Source organism: Corylus avellana, chromosome 7 (assembly GCF_965113065.1).
Source record: "Corylus avellana chromosome 7, dhCorAvel1.hap1.2, whole genome shotgun sequence".
NCBI classification, from domain to species: Eukaryota; Viridiplantae; Streptophyta; class Magnoliopsida; order Fagales; family Betulaceae; genus Corylus; species Corylus avellana.
The window spans coordinates 6,353,487-6,370,523 of record NC_142496.1 but is presented as its reverse complement, the minus strand read 5'-3'; the positions used below and the strand labels follow the sequence as shown (position 1 = coordinate 6,370,523).

General features: G+C 34.5%; 1 protein-coding gene across 3 annotated transcripts; it reads left to right on the top strand.

Annotated features, from left to right (window-relative positions):
* The first annotated feature begins 9,413 nt into the window (after positions 1-9,413).
* HON4 (winged-helix DNA-binding transcription factor family protein) lies at positions 9,414-13,133 on the top strand. Of its 3 annotated transcripts, none has more exons than XM_059599678.2 (4): positions 9,416-9,703; positions 9,781-10,518; positions 11,236-11,322; positions 12,508-13,133. In XM_059599678.2, the coding sequence occupies exons 1-4, from the start codon at positions 9,416-9,418 to the stop codon at positions 12,730-12,732; spliced, it is 1,338 nt and encodes a 445-aa protein (XP_059455661.2). In that variant the 3' UTR covers positions 12,733-13,133. The 3 variants fall into 3 exon arrangements, with proteins under 3 accessions (XP_059455663.2, XP_059455661.2, XP_059455662.2); XM_059599679.2 differs by having other exon boundaries at positions 9,417-9,703; positions 11,242-11,322; XM_059599680.2 differs by lacking the exon at positions 11,236-11,322 and having other exon boundaries at positions 9,414-9,703.
* The last annotated feature ends 3,904 nt before the right edge of the window (positions 13,134-17,037 follow it).

The window sequence follows — 17,037 nt, the reverse complement described above, 5'->3', positions numbered from 1 at the left end:
GGCGTCAAGTGACGTCATCTTAATGCTAACAAGGTGTGGGACCCCTACTGGGGGCCAGGTACCCCAGCAGGCAGCAGGCACCAATCCTACCACTTGACTTAGCAAGATATGGGTCCCTCAATGCAGGATATGTGTCCCCCATCAAGGGACCCGACAGTCCTATAAGACCAGATAGTATGAGAAAAGAGGGAGACTGAGAGGGGACAAAAGAAAAGAGAGGAATAAGAGAGAAGGAAGAAAAGGAGGATGGAAGGAAAATAAAAGAGGGAAGAAAGAAAAGAGAGATGAAGAAGGAAGAGAAAGGGAAGAGAGGAGGAGGAGGAGGATGAAGAAAGAGGGAAATGAGGAGTATGGGGCGACTATGCTCCAAGGGAGTTAAAATACACAGTTTTTGCAAAATAGCTGGGTGCATGGGGGTTGAAAGGGGGCAAATGCCCCCTCTCCACCTCCAAAATTTTTTGTTACACCTGGTAGAATTTTCGTCGATACCTAGTTTCCCACCCTCAACCACCCATAAGGGGCATAGACATTATCAGCGAGAGCAAACAACATTCAGGGTTTCGTAGTTTGAAGTTCAAATTTTTACTGTTTGAATTTAATGTCTCTTACTTTACTTCATTTAGTTTTGAAATTAAAGGTTTTTCAATTACGTAACATGTTATTCATCAGCCTTCAATAGGCATGTTTAAATAATAATTAAAATAAACCTTTTTTTTTTCTTTTTTTTTGAAACCATTCATTCATTCATATTATTGATGAAAACAAATCTTAACCAACGCGTTCAACTATAACAATATCGTTAACACACTAAGGGGCTTCCTCTATGCACTTCATCCATAAATGAGAGTGCATTATTTACTAGTCTATGAGCCACTCTATTCGCCTCCCTTCTCACATGATACACCCCCAACTATCAAAAAGAATTCAACACAATATGGGCATCATCAATTAATTGGCCATAGTGACACCACTTGTTGTCATCCTTTCTTAATGCATGCACTATCTGTAATGCATATCCTTTCAATTCAACCTTATGCCACCCCATCTCTTTAGCAAAAACTAATGCCCTTAAAACAAGGATGGATTTTGCAACAACCAGATCAATAATATTACCTTATGGAGATTGTAAAGTGGCTAGCACCTCCCCCATAGAATCACGTATAATTACTTTTATGCCCATCTTTTGGAGATTGCAAAGTGGCCAGCACCTCCCCAATAAAATCACATATGAGAAATGCTACACTTACACCCATTTTTTACTCCCATCTTTTTACACCCTGATGTGGCACTGACGTGGCACTGCCACTTCAAGAAAAAATGGTTACGAAATTGACTCATTTTTGCGTTGAAAAAACGTGTCTTTATGGCATAGCAGACTGATGCGACTCATCTCTGAGATGGAAATAGCTGCATCTTGTATCAAAACTTCAACTGAACTATTTTTCAAAATAAAATGGTTTCTTCTTTGTTTGCGCTCAAGAGAGTCGTCCCACCAAAGAAATTAGATGTGAGAGAGCAGATATTGAAAAAGAACAAACAGATATCTGAGAAAGCTGCAAAACTTCAAAAGGAGGGAAGATCTAGATATTTGTGAAGTCAACGACCTTTCATTGAGTCATTGAGTACGCATATTCAATATGCGTACAGTATTGAATGTACGCATTCGTGATCTACCAACCATCGCTGGCAAGCCCAAATATTTGTCAAATTAGTGGGTAGGTTGTACACCAAAGATTGCAATTATTCTATGACGGTTGGCAACACTAGTATTTTTGCTGAAGAAGATGTATGTTTTCTCCTTATTCAAAAGTTGTCCCGATGCATGCTCATAGATTCCAAGCACATCTTGGAGCCGACCCCATTATGCTGTATTCGCTTTGCAAAAAAGAGAATATCATCTGCAAAAAATAAGCAGTTTAGTTTCACTCTCCCAAGCGAAATCGGAACCCCTATAAGTGCCTAATCTTGCTTCACCTTCTGCAACAATGCACTTAACGGCTCAGTACAAATGATAAATAAATAGGGAGAAATTGGATCTCATTGTCTTAATCCTTAGGTCGGTATAATTTTTCCTTGTGGCTCCCCATTGATCAAGATTGAATATGACATAGAACTAATGCATTATTTTATCACCAAGTTGATATAGTGCCTATTAAAACCCACCTTCCTCATCACCTCTTTCAAAAAACACTATTCAACCCGATCATATGCCTTACTCATCATATCCAACTTCAAAGCCATGTACCCGACTTTGTCCTTCAAATGAGTATTCATCGTATGAAAAGTCTCGTATGCCGCTATAATATTGTTTGTAATCAGTCGACCAAAGATAAACACGCTTTGAGTTGGTGAGATAATCTACGGGATTTTTTTTTTTTTTTTTTGAGTGGATTCCTTATGACTTTTGACCGCAATTTATACACCACATTGCACGAACTCATAGGAAAAAATATGTAACCTATGATGGATGTTTGACTTCTGGAATCAAAACAATATATGGGTTGTTGATTGCATCAATCGCCCTCCCCAAATTCAAACAACTAAGAACCGTAGCAAAGACCTCGTCACCAACAATAGACCAATGTTTTTCGCAAAAGCAAGCCGAAAAGCCATTAGGTCCAAGGGGTTTTGATGAAGACAACTATGATAATGCATAACTCACTTCCTTCGCAATAAACTCCTTTATCAATTGCTCATTCATATCAAGGGAGACCCATGTCTCCAAAGCTTCGACGCAAGCATCAACTCCCCTAGGGTTAGAAGTGGAGAAGAGTTGGTGGTAAAAATCAATGAACTTTCTACTAATATCATCGAGCGTTGTAAACAAACGACCCCCCTCATCTTCCACCTTACCTATATGATTTTTCTTCCTCCTCTAATTAGCGCAAATATTGAAGAATTTTGTATTTCGACCACCATTTTGAAACTAGTGCGCCTTTGTCCGTTGTTTCCACTTTATTTCTACTTTTTCTAGGATTTCATCAACCTCCATCTGTACATTTTTTAGTTTCTTGATCATCTCTGGATCTTCGCTCCCTTAGGCCTTTTCAACCCATTTTAATTTCTTTTTTACAGCAACCATCTTCTCCTTTCCTCCAATTTTACTACTCTATATCATTAGTTGTTGTTTACATTCTGCCAATCCCTCTTTAATATTTTTTCTACTTGTCTCTACTTCCTTTAGCTCTCCATGCAATTTTGATTAAATTTGAACAAGCATCATTTACCATCCAGCTAGCTACAAATTTAAATAAAAATTTTTTGCTTCAGTAATTATTTAAACACAGTTTTTTCCGAATGATGATGTAACATGAACCCTGTGAATGTTGTGATGTCCGAAGGATCACCTAACTACAAAATAGTAAGAAAATGATCAAAGCTGCCGGTGTTTGCCGACGGGAAATAGCTCCGATGCCTAAATCAATCACTATGTTTAGGAGAATATATAAACTTTGAAGATTGTAAATGAGATGAAGAGAGTTGAGAATATCTGATTAAGGAAAGAGAGGTTACCAAAAACTGAAATGAGACCTCCTTTTATAGGCATCAGATAGTAGCTGCTTATCTGGCATAGTGGTCCTCCCGAGGATCAACGTGTCATATATTGTATTGATGAATAATAGGAGAATGCCACGTAAGCGAATAAAGCCTCCCAAGGATAATCGTCGGGAGTATATGCTAGACTCGGTAAACCGAATCTTTGAACTAAATGCTACATACCGAACTTAAGTAGATATTAAATTACCAAACTTAAGTTCGGTAAGTAGGTGTAAGTAACTGAGCTTGTATTATGAGCCGAATGATTGTTTTGTTGGGTCTAGTATGGCTGATCCGTGATCCAACAGTAATCAGCGGACCCACTCCCAAAATTAATTGGTAGCAGGCAATGATCGAAACTCTTGGTTGCCAATATCCCAAACTTCTCGCACCACCGGTTGTTTGCAATCGTCGTATTTAGCCTCTCTTTTGTAAAATTGTGGTCGGTTCTATTGTTGCACCAAGTAAGTATTGAGCCTCTGAAACCCAAATCACTTAGTTGACAGCCATTTAGAACTTCATGAAAGAGGCCCATCTGCCACCTACTACATGAAAGGAAACGAATTCATAAGATTTCCCCCTTGTGGCTTGCCAAAAAGAAGTCTAATTAGGAACAAAAGAAACCTATAAATCAATTTAGTAACTATTTTAGAGCATTCATATCAGCTTCATTTTCTATTTAATTTTTAGTTAAAAATTTCACCTTTTTATTTTATTTTAGTTACTAACTTTTCAAAAACATAAGGGGTAATTACCTTTTTCCCCATCAACTACAACGCATTGTCACTTTGCCCCAATGAACTTACAACCCTACTGCTTGACCCTATCAAACTACTATTTTGTGCCCAAAACCCCATTCTTTCAATCAAAGGCGTTGACTCAGACGGTCAACCCATCACGTGCGCCCCACATGCCATCTTGAAATTTTATATCCGATCATTTCTCCCTATCAACTACAACACATTGTCACTTTACCCCCATCAACTACAATGCATTGTCACTTTGCCCTCATGAACTGATAACCCTACTGTGGGCAAAAGTATGATAAAAAATTTCAAGATGGCATGTGTGACGCACGTGACGGGTTGATCGTCTGAGTTAACGCCTTTGACTAACAGAAAGGGGATTTTTGGGCACAAAATGGTAGTTTGATAGGGTCGGGCAGTAGAGTTGTTAGTTCATAGGGCAAAGTTACAATGTATTGTAGTTGATGGGGAGGTAATTACCCCAAAAAATTATATATATAGCTTATCTAAAATCATTATATACTCTATTAAAATAATTTCTTAAATGATTTACTATTATTTTTTTAACAAAATCTTTATAATACAAAAGCTCTTATACTCCAAGTTGTGATAGCCGGGAGGTAAAAGTGAAATGGACAAGCAAAGAAAATGAAAGGATTGGCGAGTTAAGTAGACTGTCTTATACATGTGCCATTCTTCCTAGTGGTAACTCAAGTTCAAAATTCCCCATCCCAAAAAAAAAAATAATAATAATTAATTAATTTCAAAATTATTTTTACTTTGATTTAGATTTTGGAGAGAGTGAAAGGTCAATTTGTTACTCTCTTTTTCTATGCAAAAGTTGGATGCGTGTTAATGTTCTCCATACACTTTTTTCCTTTTTTAACTTTTTAAATCTTTTCTCCAAATTCTAGAAGGGTTATGCAGTTGTTTTCTTTTTCTTCCACTAGTGCCTGGATAACTTTTCACTTGGAGTAGTTTTATAATAGTAATAATAATAATAAATCTTGTACTCTTCTACAAATGGATAAAGAATTCCTTTAAATTATGTTAGAAGAACTTATTTCAATTTCGTCTATAAAAATAATGTGTTTTTGAGCATATAAAAATCATATGCTTTTTTGGACAGAGTTTTCTTCTAACTTATCTATAAAAATGTCATGTGCCATTTTTCATAACATGTGAGAAACATGTTTTTTGAATAAAATTTCTTTCAACTTTGTTCTTATAATTAGAAAAAAAACATGTGTTTCTCACATGCAAAAGACACATGTCATTTCTAATGACCAGTTTGGAAATACTTCTTCCAACCTAGTTTGGAGAAAAAATATGTCTGCTTTATTAATAGAAGGGATAAAGTTGAAAAATATTTTATAAAAAAATCATATGCTATTAAAAATATATTATTTTTATGAGAAATGCTAGGTACTCTTCTGGTGTACTCCTAGTTTTAGGTGTATATTATTTTCTAAAAACCAAGTGAGAAATAATGGTCACTTTCTTTTTTTTTTCTTTTAAAAAACAGAAAGAAAAAAAAAAAAACTACTTGGGACCAAAAAAACACTAGAAAAAAATGAGGAAAACACCTAACATTCTCCTATTTTTATGGATGGAATTGGATGAACTTGTTCTTACTCAATTTGAAAGAATTTTTTTCCCATAAAAAGTTATACAAGTGGATCCTAATTAATAGGGGTGTCAAGGCGGTTACGGTTAGCGGTTATTACCAATAACCGCTAACCGTAACCGCCTTAACGGTTAGTAGATTTTACTAACCGCAACCGCTAACCGCCGGTTAACGGTTAGTGAAATAGATAATCGCCCGCTAACCGCTTTTTCAAAATTGGGCTTTTTTTGGGCCTTTTTGGGCTTTCTTTAGGGCTTTCCGGGCCTTTTTGGGCTTTTTTTTTTGGGGTTTTTTGGGCCTTTTTTTTTTTTTAGTGTCTTCTTGGGCCCAATTGCTATAAAAAGAGTCCATATTGAAAAATCAAAAATATTTGACCCAAAATTTACATTTACTTGTACTTTAAAAAAATTTCCTTAAATATTAAATCATAACCGGTTAACTTTTTTTAAAAAAAAAAAAAATATAAAAAAAAATTCAGCACAACATATAAAAAAAAGTTCATAATTCAAACAACTTTCACAACATATAATGATAATACATTAATACTTAAATTGTGTTTATAAGTAACACATTGGTCATTGTTTAATCCAATGTCAATTACTTAATTTGATATTATACGGATCATATCATCATTGTACATTAATAATATGATTCACTTAAAGTCTTGAATAAAGTATTTGAATTGTCATTGAATCATATGATTAAGTATTTATATTATACATTTATATTATTCATATGCATATGTAGACTTATATAGACTTATAACATATATAGACTTATTCATATGCATATGTAGACTTATATAGATTTATAGTAATAATATATTAATACTCAAATTGAGATTTAATTATTTTTAAAAAAAATTGTGATTTAATGATCAAGTGATTATATGATATAATCATATAAATTATAGTGATAATATATTAATATTCAAATTGTGATTTAATTATTTTTTAAAAAAATTGTGATTTAATGATCAAGTGATTATGTTATATGTATAAATAGTTTTATAATTATAATTATAAAAATATATTATATAAAAAGGCGGTTAGCGGTTACAGTTAGTAAACCCAATAACCGCTAGGCGGTTATAGCGGTTAGGCGGTTAGCGGTTAATACGGTTAAGCGGTTAGCAGTTAGCGATTATAGCGGGTAGCGGACGGTTTTTAACCGTCCGCATTGACACTCCTACTAATTAAGGTACTTGGGTTAGGATTTTAGAGCCTGTTTGGGATTGCATTTGAGAAATAGAGCTTTTAATTTAAAAAGAGTTTTTGGGCAAAAGCTTTATTTTTAAGCTTTTGTCAAAAGTGCGTTTTGGTAATTTTTAGGTTTTTTTAACCCTTAAAAGCACTTTTAATTTTTTTACCAAACAAATACTTTTTTTTTTTAAACAAACTTTTTAAATGTTAAAAGTATTTTTAAGCAACTCAAACACAATTCCAATTAGGCTATTAATATATCTAAGAGTTTGAACTTTTTGCAGCCACATGGTTCCTTCTCTCTACTTTTTCTTTCCATTTTGTGGTGCAAATTTTGAGATTCTAGAAAGGACTACAAAGCCAGAAATGGTCATGGTTTTACAAATTTATGAATTTTTAAAAAGAATTCGTTGCATGTTGACTCTTCCAAAAGCAACTCTAGAAGTTGCTTGTGTGTACTACCACTAGTCAAATGAGATATACCTTTTATAAGCATGCCAACAATTTCCAAAAATAAAAAATAAAAATCGAGAGCCATAACTTTTATTAGAATATATTGAGAATATATTTTGAATATGTTCTGGTATTTATATTATTGACTTATATTTTTTTAAGTATATTATGAATATTTTTTAACAACTTTTATTATAATTTTATGAGTAATGCTAGAAATTATTATTTCATAATGCTAATGTGATAATTTTAACTGAGAGCATTCTTAGTAACTTTTTATTTCTAACTTTTCTTTAAAAGTTAGAGAAAACTCACAATACAACCATTATTAAGCTCTTTTTTCTTTCTCTATTTTAGTTTTTGTTAGAAACCCTTTCCAAGTTTTGGGAGCCAAAACGTCAAGGTAATTCAATCGACTGGGACCGCGCCTAATGAAGCGAAAGTTACTAATTCGAATCCCCTTCTTTCTCTTGTGCAGACATGTCAAAAAAAAAAAAAAAAAGTTTGAAAAGCTCACTAGGAGGATAATAATTAATAAGATTAAAAAGTAGTATATACCATTACTCTAATTCTCTTATAAACCAGGGTATTAGTTTATACTTAATGAAAGAGTGTTGCTACAGGCGCTATAATTTTTCATATAATTTTTTTAGAAACTGTGTGGTGGTTAATACTTGGTAAAATGATTAAGCAAAAAATTTAATTTGTTAAATTAATTTATTGGTGGTTGACACGCCAATCTTGCACTCTTAATCATTTTATTAAAAAAAAAAAAATTGTTTAGGGTACTACAATTTACATATAAATTGATGTGCCAATCCATAAATTCATGAAATGATAAACTTTTATTACAAAGTTTATTTATAAACTAATATGATAGTTTATAATTGGTAAAATAATTAAGAGAATATGATTGACATCTCAAATTTTTTTTTTTAAATAAAAGAAAATTAAGTTGAGAAATTTTTTTTTTTTTAATCATTTCACCAATTATAAATTGCTGCCTCAATTTGTAAATGCTTTGGTGGCAAAAGTTATGTTACCTCTAAAACACTCCTAATTAAATTGGTAAGCCAATTTTTCTTTTTGCTTAATGATTTAATTAATTATAAACTGTCATGTCTGTTTATAGACATATTTGTAGTAAAAAGTATAATAGTTGTAACAATTAAAAAAAGAAAAAGGTAGTGTAATAGCCCTAACAAAGCTGTTCCCTAGATTACAGTGTAAATAGGGCATCTAATTCTCTTAAGGTATTTCATTGGACTAATTAATGGCTTATAAATTATAATATAATCAAATATTTTTCAAAAGGTTTTAGTAGCTATGGATAAGTATGATCATATGGAGTTGAATGGTCAAAATAATGCTCAAATCCTCCACTAGCTTGATGCCTATTGTCTTCCCCTCATCTTCCCTCCTTTTTATCTGTTGTCTGATAGAGAGGGGGGATAATTATCTAAAACCCCATTGCCTAATTATAACATTTGTTTTTATTATTATGCTTTTTAATTATTTTAAAGTCTAAAATGTTTTTATAAAAAAAAAAAAACTTTTATTTTTATGTCTTAGCATAACACTTTTTTTTTTTTAAACTAAAAAGTAAAAAAAATATTCTTTGAATTTTTTTGATTATTTTGTTTTTGAAGTAAATGTTAATACTATTTTATTTATTTATTATTATTTTGTTAAAAAGCAAGAAGCATCCCTAATTGATTAAATAAAAGTAAGAAGGCAAATACAAACACTATATATTAATTATATATAAAAAAGACAGGTAAAGACCACGTCATCAAAAGAGGGTGCTCATCCTCAGCGGTTCGATTTGACCCCATCCCAATCATCATCATATGGCAGTAAAGCACACCACCGTTCCCCATTTTCTCCCCACAACCCTTCCCAATTCCCCATTCACAGTCCCACCTCAGCACCCACTCCGCTCTGTCGTCTCTATCTCTCTCTCTCTCTCTCTCTCTAAATCTATGGACCCGGTTCTGGCGGCGACGTTTCCTCAGCCGCACATGCTCGCCTCCACCACCGCCGCCACCACCACCACCGCCACACCCATCCCCCCAACCGCCGTCACTGAAGCTGACAACCACATACCTCACCAAACAAACCACCCGCCTTACGCCGAGGTACCAATTACTACTCCCCCTTACATCTAACCATGATTCCTTTTCTAATTTCCTTTCTGTTTCTGTGTGGGTGGCAGATGATTTTCGCGGCGGTAACGGCTCTAAAGGAGAAGAACGGCTCCAGCAAGAGGGCCATAGCCAAGTACATAGAGCGAGTCTACTCGGGCCTCCCGCCCACCCACTCGGCCTTGTTGACTCACCACCTCAAGCGCTTGAAGAACGCCGGTCTTCTCGTCATGGTCAAGAAATCCTACAAGCTCCCTAGATCTGATGCGCCTTCTTCCGCTCCTCTTCCTGGGCCGGGCCGGGGCAGGGGACGTCCTCCCAAGCCCAAGCCCACTCCCACTCCCAATCTGGAGCCCAATGCCCAGCCGGTTCTCGTCGCTCTTGGGCTTGTTGATGAGCCCAATGCGCAGCCGGTGGTGGCCAAGAGGGGCCCGGGTCGTCCGCGGAAGAGCGGGCCGGTGGGGCAGGCGGGGCCCGCCAAGAGGGGCCGAGGGCGTCCACCTGGAGCCGTGGGAGTCAAGCCTAGGTTGACGAAGAGGACTCCGAAGCCCAAGTCAGTGACGGCTGTGATGGGCCCTCATGGGCTGAAGAGAGGCCGTGGGCGCCCTCCGAAGGCCCAGCTCCAGACCATGGTTATTCCTTTCGCTCCCAACAATTTCCCAGCTGTAGCGCCGGTAGCAGATCTGCCGAAGCCTAGGGGCCGGCCCAAGAAGGACGCGGCAGCTCCGGGGGCTCTTGTTGCTGATGTTGTTGGCGTCCCCCTGAAACCCAAGAAGTCGACCGGAAGGCCTGTCGGCCGGCCCAAAAAGGTAATCCCCTGTTCTCGACTAGGGTTTACTTCATCAAAACTAATCTTTGATATTTGGTCGCACAAATTACTCCATGAATAGTATTCGATTTGGGTTTGCTCTGGTAGTGTTTTCCTTTATTCTGACACTTCCGACAACTTTATTTATATCGAATTCTGATGATAAAGGAAAAAGCGTTTTCCTTATTGGGTTCTTTAAACTTGATTTATTTTGGGGATGTATATGTTTCTTTTCCTTATTCTCTCTTGTTTCAACGCAAGTTGAAGTATTGGCTTTCAAAATCATTTTGGTACTTGCACCTTTACTTTCCTTTTAAAAAATCATGTCTTTCTTCTATATATTCAAATTATAATTTAAAATAAAAAAACGAAAAATCATATTTTTCTATATATTCAAATTATAATTTTTTAACGATAAATTTTTTTAACTTGGGTTAAACTATAAACCAAAGAAAAACGTTTTACTTTTACCTTGAATCAAATGGAACCTAATAAATGAAAAAAGATTGAATTTTAGACTAATTTAAGTATATAGAGAATGAATTTATGTCTTGAGTTGTTTACAGTAATTTTTTGGTTAGACTACTTTTCATTTTGTGAAGTTTATGCTTGGAATAAGACTTGATTTATTTATTTTTATATCTTCGTTTTATTTATTTATTTTCTGCTGAATTGCTTGTATTTAGTTTATTCTCACTTGGGCTTTTACCATTTTGAGGAAAAGAGTGCGGCATTTGCCATGCCTGCAGTACCAGAAATGCAACCGATTGCCTATGTAGATCTGAAGAGGAAACTTGAATATATTGTAAGTTAAAGTATTCTCGTTGGAGTGAGTCTATTTGGTAGACGAGAAATGTTAGGGTCGGTATTTTTTTTCATATTTGGTCAATCTCATTTTACAAATCATTCATTAGATTTGTGGATTTATGTAGACTACCCACATAAGTCGATGGTAAATTTTACAAATTTAATGATTGATTTATTGAATTTGTAAGAGAATATGGGTCAAATATGATAAATTTATTGACCCTTAGCATTTCTCTTTGGTAGACTGCTATACTTAAAGATGATGTGGAAGGAAAATCAGTCATTGGATTGGTATTTGTTTAAAAAAAGGAAAATTTCACAAAACTCTCTTGAATTTTCATGCGTTTTGAAAGTACCCTGAAGTTTAAAAACTCTCAATTAAAGGTATCGAACTTTTAATTTTTTTCAATTACTATATTCCGTTAGAAGTTTCCGTTAAATCATCTCAAAATTTTCGAAATGTCCTAAATTTTTATTATAAAAAAATAAAATAAAAAATTGTAAAGATTTAAGCTTTTATTTTATTTTATTTTATAATAAAAGAACATCTTTGCAATTTATTTATTTATTTTTACTAAAGTATTTGTTTAAAAAAAGGGGGAAATTTTACAAAACTCTCATGAATTTTTATGCGTTTTGAAAGTACCCCGAAGTTTAAAAACTCTCAATTAAAGGTATCGAACTTTTAATTTATTTCAATTATTATATTCCGTTAGAATTTTCCGTTAAATCATCTCAAAATTTTCAAAATGTCCTAAATTTTTATTATAAAAAAATAAAATAAAAAATTGTAAAGATTTAAGCATTTATTTTATTTTATTTTTTAATATAAGAACGTCTTTTTGCAATTTTTTTTTTTTTTTTTTTTTTTTTATTAAAATGGGGTATTTTGGGCATTTTGACAAAAATTTAAGAAAATCCTAATGGAATGAAATAATTGAAAGAAATTGAAAGTTTAACATCCTTAATTGAGAATTTTTAAACTTACGAGTAGAAGTTTATGAGGGTTTTTGAAGTTTCCCCTTAAATAAAGAAATAAATACTGATTTTCATTATCACATCATCTTAGTTGTATATAATAGTCATATAGCAATTTACTAACTAGCATTACTCCTATCGTTGCTGCACTTTTATTTTAGTTTCTTATAGACTTGTGATTATGGTATTTCAATTTTATTTGCAGCAATCTAAAGTCAAGGAAGTTGTTGGTGTGCTGAAGCCCCAGATTACGAACGAAAGCGCAATCAGTGTAGTGGCAGCTATCGAAGAGTTAGAAGGGCTTGCATCAATGGACATTATTACTGCACCATTACAAGTTGAGCCCCAACAGCTGCAACAGCCCCAGCAGCTGCAACAGCCCCAACAACTGCAACAGCAGCCCCAACAACAGCCTTTGCCCCATTATTAGTAAGAATTCTGTGAAAATCATGACCTTGTTTGCGAGGATCAAGATTGAGCCTCATTGTGAGGATTCAATAAGCTGTCCCTTTTTTTTTTCTTTTAAGTGTTTTAACATAGAACAAGAGGGAAATGATCTGTAAAGGGAATAGGAAGTAGCAAAACTAATTTGTCATTGATGGTGAAGATGGACCATGTCCATTAATGTTGTTGTTTTTTAACTTCGGAATGACCATGACGCTCCCTTTCTTTCTTTTTGTTTTTTTGGTAGTTGTAAAATGGGCAGACATGCCCTTCTTCAATGCCTCTGCAAAATGTGTTCTGTTCTTTCAAGTGTTGTAACTTTATTTGGTCCCCCCAAAACAGAAAGTTTTAAGTCTCACAATTGTTTGTTCTAAGATTTGGCTATTATATGTTTATCCCCCCCACTCCCAAAAGAAGCATAATTGTGTTTGACTTGTAAAGTAATTAGTTTTTTTTTTTGCATGCTACCCAATTTATTGGTACATGACATAGTTTTCATCATGTTGCTTGAGGTTACTTGTTTCATAAGGAGTGTACTTGAGCCATCATCTTCCAATTATGGAGTTTGACTTCATTATTATGAAGTATACCTGTATTTAGCCAAGTGCTTGAGAATTCATTTGGTTTGCACTTGTACTAGTTTTCTTCTGATTATGTTTTTTGACAATTTATTTATTTATTTTTTGAGAAATGTTAAAGGTTAATAAGTCTTCTATATTTAGCTCATTTTTTTTTTATAAATTCAATAGATTAATCATTAGATTTGTGGGGTATACCATTGATTTATGTGGGGTTCACATAAGTTCACAAATCTAATGGTCAATTTGTACGATGAGTTAGGCAAAATATGGGAAAAATATTGACTCCTACCATTTCTCTTTTTTTTTTTCCTTTTCCCTCCGGGAAAAAAAAAATTAAAGCAGTCCTATGGTATTGCTAGTTTCAACTACAGGATGCAAATCTTTACTATTCAATCTCCTTCTCTCTATCAATGTTGCTCTTATTTTCCCATTGTAGAAGACAATCCAAGATTTCCATGACTAGAGATATTTTTTTGTCTAACAATGTTGTGGGGGTTTAAATGTGGATGGTTTTGATACCATGAATGCGAAATATGAAGCACTCTTGAGCAGGGAAAGTATGCTCTGAATTTAAGTGGAATTAGTTGTATTTGGCATTGCCAGCAACTATTTCTCTTTTCCTAATTTCTTGTGGTCTACACTTTAATCCTCGTTCTTTTCCTCAAACATAAATTCAACAACATGATCTTAACATGGATGCTTGTTTATTTAAGGAAAAAAATTTGCAAAATCAGTCCTTAGTCCTTCTGGTTATGCTAGTTTGCAATAAGTATCTTGTGGTATAAAATTTTGCTCGGAATTTACTGTGGTATGTAAAAATAACAAATAAGTTCATGCACGGCCGTTTAAGTGCCATATCGTCTCGAATCAAATGTGATTTCGGAAAGTTGTGAAACACCTAACATCAATGTCAACATGTTTTGTTCTCTTACCTGATCAAAAAATCAAGGAATTCCCAAGTAAAATGGAGTAACCGATAGTAGCTCTTTTTCTATTTCATTGAACCAATGGAGGAGCTCGTGTCTCATTCAAAGAAGATTTGTTCATGAGCTAGTATTGATGATCAAGATCAGTAGAGTTGATGTATATCTCTTGGCCAAAAAACTGTCGAACATCTTCAATCATATATATAAACTGCGGACCAGCAAGGAAAGGAAAGGGGCATGACCGTCTAGTGGTCCGCTATGTTTAATTTACGGAACTTTGTCTACCTTTAATTTTTTTTTTTTTTTTTGGCTATATCTATTACTTTTATGGGTCAGTCATTTATTTGATCTATTCTCAAACTTTTGAAGGATGACTGTCTCGTTTGATTTTTATTTTCTTTGTAATTTTTTTTTTTTGACATGTCCATACAAGAGGGAGGAAGGGGATTCGAACTACTAACCTTCGGTTTATGAGGCGTGGTCCCTACCCGGTTGAGCTATCTCTTGAGAACATTTTCTTTGTAATTCTATTTTCCCCTTTTCCCGTATATATAAACTACTGGTCATGATATTAAGAACGCTGGCGTAGTCATGCACGCCAGGCTTCTTTCTTCTTTTTTTTTTTTTTTTTTTTTTTTTAATAATTAAAATAATAAAATATTAAAATTTTATTATTTTATTATTTTAAAATAATAAATCACCCCGGCGTGCAACACGCCGGGCGTGATGTTTAGCATCACCTATAAACTACACATTGATGGAAGCGATGGAAGATGATGGGCTGGGCTTGGTTGAAGTATGAATGGACAGATGGGTCAAAATAAATGGGCTCTGAAGAGGACGGCTCAAAAGAAAACAAAACTGCGACGCTGCAACGGAACACGAGCGTCGTCCAGATATTTGATTGTTGGTTAGAAGATGTGCTTGCTCTAACAAAGGTTTCAAACTCGTACTGAAACATGTGCATACTCGGAACGGAATCACCCAGTATCCACATGCATGTTTCAGTACGAGTTTGACCTATTCTTTTTCTTTTTCATCAAATGCAATTCATTTCATGATATATGCTTGTTTCCTAGATTGATTTTGTGGAGTCCTGCATGCGGTTCTTTTTTTTTTTTTTTTTTATTATTTATTATTTTTATTTTTTATAAATAATTTTTCTAATGATGTATATATGTGTTAAACTACCCGTTATTCGAAAAGTTTAAGCATATAAGAAGAGGTAAATTTAATTATTTAATTATTAGTTTAATACTCATTCTCACATGTGGGCTCAAACTCCCTTTTAATAGGTGATGCCCAACACATGGAATGTTTAATTTAAATGAAGGTGATTTGACAGAGTCAAGGTTCGATCCCAATTCTCAAGACCTTTTGGCTCTGATACCATGTCAAAATTATCAGTTATCCTAAAAGTTTAACTGTCCATGAAGGAAGGAGATCAATTGTCCATTGTTTCAGTAACAATTCAACAATGCGCTCGAGTGTACTCACCAGAAAGCTCGAGCGCTAGCAACGACTAGCTAGTAATGGCTAGTTTACATCACGAGTGGGCTCGAGCCCAGTCACTGAAGCTCTTGAGCGTAGTCACCAGCTGCCATAAGCTTCCTACTCCTATTGCGCAACTCTTGTTTCTATCTTGTAATGCAAACAGGTAACTATTAAGCAATCTGTTTGCATTACACTACATCTCTTGTGGTTGACTGTAATTAATCTCCTATTGTATCAATGATTGTAGATAGTTACCTTATCACATCAATGCTTATTTTGTTAGCTTGATGTGATCAACTATACTTGTATCTCTTTTCTATTTAAGTTCAATAAGAAAGTAGAAGAAGGTATTCCACCCAAAAGCAAGTTTTTCTTTGCAATCTTACATGGTATTAGAGCTTACCACGTGACGAATGTGGCCACACTACTTACCCTGTGACAAGGACCAAGAAAAGCCTGCACGTGAGGGAGGGTGTTGAAAAATGATCTCACATTACTTGTGGACAAGATCTTGAACATGTTTATAAGGAATTGACAACCCTCTCTTATTGAACCGGTTTTATGAGATGAGTTAAGCTTACGAATTTCATCCGTATGGACTTTGATTTATGAGTAGTTGTTCCCTTGTATTTTTGAACTTAAATCTAGGCGTCACTTAAATGTTCGAGGAAAAAGTGCAACACTGCCTTCCATCACTGGTTAGACCTTGAATCATTATGTCATCTATAATATCCTACTGGTTAGACCTTGAATCATTGGTTCCTTTTGCAAATGGACACAATTGTCTATATTGCTTTGCTGCAGAGAGGATTAGGATGATATCAAATTTGGAGTGCACAACAAAGTTGACTTTTATGTTGTTTCCTTTGTTAAAGATGCACAAGTAGTTCATGAATTGAAGAGTTACTGCAAAGTGAACATCCAGAGATGATTTCTTAATTTTAGAAACAAAAATCGGGAAACATGCTTGTTATGCTCCAGAGCACCAATTATATTTAGTTTTCCATTTGGCTGTGGTGTAGATATACACGTCATGCTTGTCATGTGACTGGATGATTTTTTTTTTTTTTTTTTGTGAGCATCATGCACATTGAGAAACATCTGGGAGTTGGAACTCACCATATGGCAGCATTGAGTTAATACTTTCTGATCTAAAGGCTTAGCCAGTTGAGGAATATATGTATTTCTCATCACTCCTTGCGTACAAAGAGATTTGATGTCCCTGGAAAATAAAGTCTATAGATTTGATGGTTTGATATGCTTGCATATCTAATTTTGATCTCTAAAGAT

Excerpts from the sequence above, each read along its gene's own strand:
- HON4 (XM_059599678.2), top strand. The coding sequence starts at position 9,416 with ATGGCAGTAAAGCACACCACCGTTCCCCATTTTCTCCCCACAACCCTT. Across the intron at positions 10,519-11,235 it reads CTGTCGGCCGGCCCAAAAAG|GAAAAGAGTGCGGCATTTGC; the intron begins GTAATCCCCTGT and ends TACCATTTTGAG. Across the intron at positions 11,323-12,507 it reads AGAGGAAACTTGAATATATT|CAATCTAAAGTCAAGGAAGT; the intron begins GTAAGTTAAAGT and ends TTTTATTTGCAG.